General features: G+C 42.9%; 1 protein-coding gene across 2 annotated transcripts in view; it reads right to left on the reverse strand.

Annotated features, from left to right (window-relative positions):
- Window positions 1-701: 701 nt before the first annotated feature.
- The window catches only part of DERL1 (derlin 1), a 32,281-nt gene continuing 22,518 nt past the window's right edge, over window positions 702-10,464 (reverse strand). For both annotated transcript variants that reach the window (XM_017530718.2, XM_037739326.1), the window contains 3 exons: window positions 9,273-9,325; window positions 7,074-7,184; window positions 702-2,930 (listed from right to left, as the gene is read on the reverse strand). In XM_017530718.2, coding sequence (XP_017386207.1) covers window positions 2,792-2,930; window positions 7,074-7,184; window positions 9,273-9,325 — 303 coding nt within the window. In that variant the 3' untranslated portion in view covers window positions 702-2,791. The remainder of the gene's footprint in view (window positions 2,931-7,073; window positions 7,185-9,272; window positions 9,326-10,464) is intronic.

Below are 10,464 nucleotides of genomic sequence, written 5' to 3' on the forward strand. Positions count from 1 at the left end.
TATAAAGTCCAGAAAGGAGTAACTTCTCCCAAAGGCTATTTATTCAGAGTATTAAGTTACTGCTGAAAGTGTAAGAGGGGCAGGGACCTCAGAAACAGAGTTGGCAATAAACAAAGATGTTGGCAACTGCAACATGGCCGATTATGAGGTCAGTGTCATTCAAAGGGTAGCTTAGAACACAATGATACTGGCAATGTGTCCTTCTAAATAAGCAGGATCTTTTTCTACTGCTTCAGTATTTGCCCAGTAATAGAAGAGGGACATACACACAGCCTGGTTCCTGTCACCTCACCTTGTGCTGAGTGAGGTTGGTCTGTGGAAGGCCAGAGATAGACTGGGATGGTTCACCCTCAAGAAAAAAAAAAGGCTCAGGAATGTCGTGGCACCTGCTGTCTGGTCTGTGTGTGTCTTATGAGGAAATGGGATTAAACTAATTTTATAAAGTTCCAGGGCTCAGATCCTTGGATAGAAGCTACAAAAATGCCATAAAGCATACTACAATCAGATATGACTCCTCACTCAAAGTTAGGAAGCATCCTCCTTCACTAAAATGAAAACCCAGGAATTCTGCTTCCAGGAATTAATCCAGCAAAAAATACTGGGTACTTCCTAAATGCTCTTCAAGAGACGATTGATTACATAGATGACATGATATCCAAGAGACAGTAGAGCAGAGATATGGAAACTTAACACAGACAACCTTCAAGCTGCACATTTTAATTTACAATTTTTACCGATAAAAAGGATTAGTTTACAAAAAGGGAAGTCCTTTATACAAAATAAGGATTTTTTTTTTCCATTTGTAAAGAGAATCCACTGACATGTTTTATCTTACCAAGTCAAAACTCAAATCGCTTGTTTTGGTAAAATTCTTCCAGAAAGATAATCCAGACAAAATCAATAACGTCATCAGCTTCCTAACCATGTTTAAGAGGAATAACTTCATGAACATTTTGCCCTGAACAGAAGAGTTCTAAATACTTGTAAACCTTTAGGAAAAAATCACTGCCCTCAGGCAGCTGACTGGTAAGAGGGTACACTGGAGACTCCGGGTCACTTGTCAGAATCTTCTTACACATACTGTGAGTCCACAGGCCTGTACAACGAGTGTACATGCAACATCATTGGAATAATGGCCTCTAAAATTTTACAAGTAAACTTTATTGTGGCCACAGGTCAACAATGAAACATATGACAGCTAAGGTTCAGACTCTCCCCACCTATTTTATCATATAAATTAAATATGGAGAGGTACACACAAACTCTATTCGAAATGAGAAGCTGTTCGCCAACTCTCATTTCCTAGGAAAACACACATCACACTGTTTAAGGTGGGGGGAAGAACAGTCATACCATTAGAGCACAATGTCTCCTGAAAAGAAACTGATCAAAATGTTCGAAGCCTTTTTAGCTGCCTCAAAGTCTGGCAGTCACTAATACTGCTCCTAACAGTCTGCTTTCAGCTAATGTCACCAAATAAAATAACTGTGTGAAAAGCCATAGCCTTCAAAAATCTTTATTTGGTTATAAGCCAAGCTCTGATGGGAAAAGCCCACCTATGTGGGTATTGAAGCTGGTCTGATTCACAGAGCTTGTACATTCATGACTCAAAATAGCCCCTCAAACCCAAATGATTCTAAAGCCATTACAACCTTAAATCATGTGTGATTCCCTTAGATGTGCTTATATTAATTAGCCTTAAAAAATGATCCACGTGCAGACAGGAGCTGCACCTTCCTCACAATCAATTGAAACATAACCAAAAAATGGAGGGTAGGCAAAAAAAAAAAAAAAGATATTATTTAAATCGAGTATGAGGGTCTCTCCTCTACCTTACTCAATGAACACATATCCAGAAATGGAATCAATGCCCAGGAGCCTCTCAAATAGAGTATCTCCCTTTAGCCGACATGATCACCTAACACAACGCAACCCAACTCTCTGGGTACACACAGCCAGTAGGCCCTACATATGAAAGGCAAAGGGGCTGCATCTCCCGCTGTTTAAACCTAACCCTGTGTTAGATGCAACGCCATTGCAGTCTTGTAGACAAAAAAAAAAAAACCAGCAAAAACCCTCATATCTCATTAATACCAATCTGTGGTCCTCACTGACTCGGTGGTGCTTTTTTTATAAAAACACATCGGAAGAGGTGGCAAATGGTGACAACGGATGTCAGGTCGAAGCAATTCCAAAAGCTGAGAAAAGCGCTTCATCCGCTGCTTCAGTCTTCTCCCCCTATTGCTACAGTCCTGCCACCAAAGGGGGAAATCGTGTGAATATGATTGTTGTGACCAAGCCTTGGCAAAAGTCAATAAATAAGAGAGCCTGTCAAAAGCAGAACAATTTTATGGGCAACTTCTTCTAGTTGCAAATGTGGGGGGTGGGAAAAGAGGGAGGGAGGCATGTGTGCAAGAAGGAGATAAGCGTCCTTTTGAGAAGGGTTTGGTGACCCCACCCCAGCGCCCCAGTTCGGTCCCAGCAGACTGGGACCCGCTAAAACCCATTATTCAGATGGAAAGGAGTGAAGAGAAGACACCAAAAAATGTAGTCAGTTGTGAAATTTGCACAGTTGGTGTTTGTTCTTCGTAGCAGTAAGGACTTGAATGAGAATCGTGAAAATTGTGGAACATTTATATTTTTCTTCGGGATTTAAAAAACTTTTGTCTCGTACTGAAAGACTACATTCAGTGCGAGTCAGGTCCAACAGTGTTAGCTAGAAGGCGGTTGTTAAGCGCACCCAGCACTGGGCGGAAAGGTGGCCTGAGATCGGCTGCCCGAGGCCACCCCTTCACTGGTCTCCAAGTCGAAAGCCCTGGCCCCAGTTGTGTCTCCCGCCTCCGCCATTCGGATCAGCAGCTCGTCTCATACTAGCAGGGGGCACGCCAAATCCTGACACTCCTCCTCTCCTACTGGGCAGCCAGTGGTACCTGGTGCAGAAAGATAAGGATGCAAAGGGAGAGAAGAGAACAAAGTCACTTCTACATAGTGTTCTGAGCTCCGAGAATACCTCCCTCTCCTGCTGTTCCCATGGCATCTGTCATGTCGAAGGTGGTGAGCGACAGTGTCTTATTTAACTTTGACCACTGACAGCATTCGTTTTTCATGGGTTTTTTTTGAGACGGTGTCTCGCTTTGTCACCCAGACTGGGGTACGGTGGCACGATCTCGGCTCACTGCAACCTCTGCCTCCTGGGTTCCAGCAATTCTCCTGCCTCAGCCTCCTGAGTATCTGGGATCACTGGCGGGCGCCAACATGCCCAGCTAATTTTTTTGCATTTTTAGTAGAGACAGGGTTTCACCATGTGGGCCAGGCTGGTCTCAAACTCCTGACCGCAGTTGATCTGCCCGTCTTGGCCTCCCAAAGTGCTGGGATTACAGGCATGAGCCACCGTGCCCGGCCCCATGTTTCTTAAATGTATTAAGATTTCAGCTAAATTCACACTCTGAACATTTTTTTCTCTGCTTATAAAAGTAATCTATGCAGAACAGTATGGAAACAAAAATATTACACCCACAAGCCCAACAACCAAAGAATGACTGATAGCATCTTGGTATATCTAAATATGGATCAAACTAGATCAAGGATACAAAATAAATTCACTTTCAAAGGACAAATCCACAGCCTGCATGTTTGAGCCTTGCACAGCATTTCCAAAAGGCTCTCAGCTGAGCCCATCAAAGGAGACTGGGGAAGAAGCTTTCTATGTCGGAAGTATGGGTATGTTTTAAAATGTATTCAGAATCTGCCTTCCAGCTGCATCCTTCCCTTCTCACAGATGGTGGGAAAGCTGGGGCTGCAGAAGGTTAGATGATTTCCCACCTTAAAATTAATAAACTAAGAGTTCACAGAACAGCTAAGAGAACATAAACCAAAGCCTACACTCTCAATAGCATTTTCCAACTATTTCCCATCCTTGACCATTTTATTAGTAAACTGAGAATGTGTTTAAACCTATTCTACTTATCAGATCCTCATGTTTAAAATTTTGCTTGAAAGCAGAGAGCATGATCCGATACCTCTGCTTAAACCCCTCTCGGCAGCAAGGTAAGCAGCAAGGTAAGCCATGACAGGTGACTTGTCCACAGCAGAAACCATGAAGAGGACAGGCTTTATACTTGACCTTATACTAAAGCGGTTACTATGTGAACTTAGTGAGCATTACCTTATACCAGGTGCTGCCTGCTTATAAATTCATCTGATCTTCACAACTTCATGAGGTGGGCATTACTATTACTCCTGTTTTATAAACAAGAAAATTGAGCCAACACTGAGTGAAGCGCTTCAAAAGTGACAGGATTCCAACCGAGGCAGCCTGGCTGCAGAGCCTGCGTCCTGTGCTACTTGTTACACAAGCCTCCTGCCTGGAAAGGGACAGCAGTCAGTAACTGGAGCCTGTTTACATCACACTCGACACCTTCATGCCTCTCCCCAAAACAGAAAACAACCCCATTTAAACACAAAATGTACTGTGTACAGAGAAGATGTAACTACTTCTCTAAATGGAAAAGGGTACTACGAATGGATCAGCACTCCATTTAGAAAAGTAGTTGCATCTCCTTCTACTCATCGCCTGCATTTTAAACAAATACAGCTTTACCATTAAATCAAAATGTATTTCTAAGCACTGGTTTCTCAACATCCATGCCTTCTGTACAATAATATTCCTCCAAAACACATCATAAAATAGAACACTTGCAAAGGCATTGCTAGGGCTGTCTTGCTTTGCTACTCACTCTAAGACAATATGGAAGCCATCTCCACTGCTTAAGTAGATAGTGAAATTAAATGCAAGTAATTAGTATAAAAAGATACCCAATTATACATAATCAACAAAAATTTATGGTGATTTCAAAGCAGTTACTGCTTTTGCAAGGAGCTATATTTTGTCATCTGATCTGTATGCAAAATTTAACAGAAAGACTTCCACCAACGGAGAAAGTTCAAGTGGAAGGCAGACGCCAGGGCTCGGCTGATTTTGCCACTAGAATCTTGTATTCTGTGTTGCCCACATTTGAGAAGTATCTACAAGCCGTTAAGTTAGAATATGGCCATTTAAAGTAAAGTAACTGTTGGCTGCCCCCCAAAAGCGCCAAGCTTTTTTTAATTGATGCATCTGCCATCCTACTTGATAAACCTAGATCAGAAAGCCAAATGTGCTGTTATTATGTCCTTTGATAATTAGAAACCAGATTGGTCATTTGTTTTTTTAGCCTGAAGGCAATTCCAGGCTCAGAAGAGAAACAAGAGAAACAAGTTTCTTTTTATTCTCTTAAAGAAAAGCACACACACCACGACCATCAATATGATGTATTTCTGTATATTACAGCTCACGATTTGAAATGTCTTTGAAAAACATAACCCTACCCTATAAAAGGAAGGGGAGAAAGATTTACTGCCCTCACTGATCCCTCAGAAGAATGACAGAACTGCAAAACATTAAAATTAGCAAGATGTGAAAGAGTTTGGTTTGTTTGTTTTTTTTACAGCTTTTAAATGTAAGCTATTACGGCACATCCCTGACATGAGATTAGGCACGATTGTCAGGCAGGCTGTGACACCCAGATGGTGATTTAACTGGTCCCTTCTTCAACAGCCTTTTGCCTCACTAGTGTGACGGAAAACTCACACGACTATTACATGCTTTTGTGTGTAATAGTGCGCGTCTCCTCCCAGCTAGTCAAAATCCTGCTCTCCTACCCCCACCTTTAAGAATATGGCAACTATCACGCCTGTAATCCCAACACTTTGGAGGCCAAAGTGGGCAGATCATGAGGTCAGGAGATCAAGACCATCCGGGCCATGGTGAAACCCCATTTCTCTACTAAAATACAAAAAATTAGCCAGGTGTGGTGGCGCGCATACACCTCCTACTCAGGAGGCTGAGGCAGGGGAATTGCTTGAATCAAGGAGACGGAGGCTGCAGTGCGCCAAGATCATGCCACTGCACTCCAGCCTGGCAAAAGAGCAAGACTCCGTCTCAAAAATAAAAAAAAAAAAGAATATGGCAACTAGCTTTACTTACTAAGAACCCACAACTGTGCTCCCAAAAGTGTATCTTACTCGTGCAGTCCTATGAGACTTGGGCTTCCCCCACAATTTACAGACTTGCAAACTGAAGCTTGGAGGTTTGATTAAGTAACTTTCCCAATGTAAAAACTGCCATCTGAGGGGACTAGGATTCAAACCCAAGTTGGTCTCAAAAATCAAAGCTGTTGCCCTTAGCGGCCCACTTCAGTAAACCCTAAAAACAGATCAAGAGCACAAACTCCCAGAGGGTTGGGACTATACAAACCTCAAGTCTCTCATTTTAATGCTGAACAATCCTATAAAATGTCTATTCCATAGTATTTAATATAAAATTAAAATTGCTGACCGACAAGCCAACTTACCCTTCCTTGGGCAAAATCATGGGTAAAAACTGATGTACCAAGAAAAGAAACCCCACGCCAGGTGCGGTGGCTCACGCCTGTAATCCCAGCAGTTTGGTAGGCCGAGGTGGGCAGATCACCTGAGGTCAGGAGTTTGAGACCAGCCTGACCAACATGGAGAAACCCTGTCTCTACTAAAAATACAAAATTAGATGGATATGGTGCCGCATGCCCATAACGCCAGCTACTCGAGGCAGGAGAATCACTTGAACCTGAGAAGCGGAGGTTGCGATGAGCTGAGATCGCGCCATTGCACTCCAGCCTGGGCAACAACAGTGAAACTCCGTCTCAAAAAAAAAGAAAAAAGAAAAGAAAAGAAAAACACCCATTTCCCCAGCCCACTGCCTTGCACTCTAGAGTTGTATGAGGTCCTCCAGCAGGCTCCGTGGGCTGAGGTGCCTCCTGTGATGCTGGAATCTAGTCGTCAGTGGTCCCTGGTAAAACAGCACCAGGAAGGCAACTGAGCTGAGGCTTTCGTCCCTGACTTCCTGTGACTGTGTGACTAGGGTAAGTCATTTGTTGCCTCAGATTTCTCCATCAGATGGGGTGTGGGGGTAAATCCTACTCCTCAGGGAGCTCTTATTAGGATGCATTAAGAACACAGGCAGTAAAATGTTAGATGAGGCAGGAAAAAACACTTACAAAAACTGAGGTGTGGATAGAAAATTTCTTCCTCCCAAGTCCATTGGGTATCTGAACATTAGGAAAAAATACAGATGTCCAACAAGATTTCCAATAAGCTCATTGATTACCCTGCAAAGAGAGCAGAATGAGTTTAAAGACATTCAAGCAATACAGTGAGATGCATCAAGTTTTAACCAATAGCATAAGGAAGACAGCCTTCAAGGCAGCCCATGTAGTCCCTGCGAGTCTGTGAGAGCTGATAATGAGCCCTTTTGTAGTCTGAGTGGCAAATGCATTCTGAGGGAGACGGAAAATCAGTTCTGCTGAACCGATGAGGCCCGCCGCTCTTCAAGGCCGGCAGCCCCTCTGACATCGCTTCCAAGCACCAGCCTATCCTCAAAATATTGTCTTTGCTACTTCCTGCCTCAAGAGTTGGGGAAGTTGCAAAGGAAGCTTCTGAATGCTTTCAGTCATGAATACTGTATTTGCAAAATGTGGGCAAACATGAAAGCTACCAAGAGAGAAGCGTGGGAGTAAGGAAAAGAGGAACAATAAATCCCTGTTCCCCCTTTCCTGGAGCCATTAAGCACCTCTCTCCTGCCTCTTGTACCCTTGGGTGTAAGACACCACAGAGATCACTTAGGAAAGCTGACTTCAATCCTGTAATCCTAAAATCGACACTGACCTTCTTCAGTTCTCCCATGGCTTACCTACGGGTCACCTCGAGGTTGTACAGATCTACTGTTACTTGTACATATCGTCTTTGTCTTCACCTGAAACATGATTCCTGTCAGGGACAAATCAACCCCTGCGGCTACTTCCAGACTTCGCCTTCCTGAGTGGAAGAATGGCTTTACCAAGCTCAGAACATGCTTTGCCCTACACAATCTGCTCCATTCATTCACTTCTCTAGGATCACACAGAGCAAATATGTCAGATACATGAAGAGCTAGTACTATGAAAATCGATTAAAATATTGAAAATAGTTCGTAGTACAAGAAATGGGAGTTCTGGCTGGGTACACTGACTCAGGCCTGCAATCCCAGCACTTTGGTAGGCCAAGGCAGGCAGATCATTTGAGGTCAGGAGTTCGAGACCAGCTTGGGTAACACAGCAAAACCTCATCTCTACAAAAAATACAAAAAGTGGCCAGGTGCGGTGGTGCACACCTGTAATCCCAGCTACTTGGGAGGCTGAGGCATGAGAACTGCTTGAACCCAGGAGGCAGAGGTTGCAGTGAGCCAAGATCACGCCACTGCACTCCAGCCTCAGTGACAGATCGAGACCCCCATCTGGAAAAAATAAATAAATAAATAAATAAAAAGAAAAACTGAAGAAATGGGAATTCTTAGAGAAGCTGCATCTTGGTGTCCTCCCTTTAAAATTCTGCCTGGATAAATTAAAGGTATTCCTAAGTCTAGTTCTAATTCCTGGCCAACAAACTGGATATTTGACCCTGGTGGGCCAAAAGTTCTGTATTATCAGGCAGGCGCAGTGGCTCATTCCTGTAATCCCAGCACTCTGGGAGGCCAAGGTAGGCGGATCACTTGAGGTCAAGAGTTTAAGACCAGCCTGGCCAATGTGGCAAAACCTCATCTTTACTAAAAATAAAAAATAAATAAATAAAATAAATAGCTGGGCATGGTGGCAGGCCCCTGTAATCCCAGCTACTCAGAGGCTGAGGCAGGAGAATCGCTTGAACCTGGGAGGCAGAGGTTGCCATAGGCCAAGATCATAACTGAATGACAAGAATGAAACTTAGTCTCAAAAAACAAACAAACAAAACAAAAACAAAGTTCTGTCTTATCAAACCACTTGCAAAATGATATCCTATCTAAGAATCTGGATTTCTATGATTGGTCAGCAGTTTCCAAGGCATTCTGGAAATGCTTTATGAATATAAGACATAGTAATTTTATACATAGCTCTTAGACGAGTCAGACACAAATTAAGTCTATGTTTGCTCAATCTGAATAGTGAATCCAGATACACATATTTATTCCTATACACACATAGGAACGTACTGCATGTAACAATAAATTTACAAAATCATAACCATTCAATATTCAATGTGCTTAAAGCCGTAAGATCTAATCAATTAGATGAAGTGAAATTATTCCATAAGTATAAGGTTTAATGCATCAATGCTGAGATTCTTTAAAGTTGTATAAAGATTAGAGAAAGATATTCCAATTATATATATCTAATATCACTTACGAGCCTCCGATGATATAGTTGAATCCAAGGATAACCCAGGGTAAATAGCAGGCCTAGGACAGAATGAACATACGCAAATGTGAGAAGCCACATCTAAAGAGGACACAGCTACTACAGGGACTGAAATGAGTAAGGATACACTGACAAGGGCTTTATAGAAATCCTCTGGAAAGTCACTGCAAAACTTCTCGGGTCAATCTAGCATTATTCCCACTATACTTAAACCTTCCTATGTAAAACTATACTTAATTGTGTATTTACAACTGGAAGGACACAGTACTTTTCCCATAGATCTGATGCAATACAGGCCCTGCTGAATTACTATTAACAGCTTCAAAAAGTAGATGAGTGTCCTACAGATGCTACGAAAAGCAAGGCCCGACCAGGTGCGGTGGCTCATGCCTGTAATCCCTGCACTTTGGGAGGCCAAGACAGGCAGATCACAAAGTCAGGAGTTCAAGACCAGCCTGGCCACCATAGTGAAACCCTGTCTCTACTAAAAATACAAAAATTAGCTGGGCATGGTGGCACACGCCTGTAATCCCAGCTACTTGGGAGGCTGAGGCAGGAGAATCACTTGAACCTGGGAGGTGGAGGTTGCAGTGAGCCAAGATTGTGCCACTGCACACCAGCCTGGGCGACAGCGCAAGACTCCATCTCAAAAAAGCAAGGCCCGTGATAGAATCACACTAAGGTTCCAGCCAATAAATGGTGACAAATAAACATACCCCATCTTTTTAGGTTCTTCTACATATTTTGTGAAATTCCTCTGAATTTTTATCTCATTACACATTGATATCTTAAACTAATACTCTCCCAAATAAGAAAGCTCTCCAGATGAACTCAACATTTGAGCCCCTTACCAAATTCAAGACATCATACCAAGAGCTAAAGGAGTTGTAAGAAACTTCACAAACTAGGAAAGAGAGGGTTATACTTAAATAACTTTATAGCTACATATGGTAAGTACTAAAGAGGAACACAAAGGATTGAAAAAGCCTTTCAAAGGTAAGCCTCATTCTAGGCAGGAGACTCACGAAATATGTTCAGTTCCAACTCAAATTAAGAATGGGTAGGGGCCGGGCGCGGTGGCTCAAGCCTGTAATCCCAGCACTTTGGGAGGCCGAGGCGGGTGGATCACGAGGTCAAGAGATCGAGACCATCCTGGTCAACATGGTGAAACCCCATCTCT

The sequence above is a fragment of the Cebus imitator genome, unplaced genomic scaffold (genome assembly GCF_001604975.1).
Source record: "Cebus imitator isolate Cc_AM_T3 unplaced genomic scaffold, Cebus_imitator-1.0 Scaffold68, whole genome shotgun sequence".
Taxonomy (NCBI): domain Eukaryota; kingdom Metazoa; phylum Chordata; class Mammalia; order Primates; family Cebidae; genus Cebus; species Cebus imitator.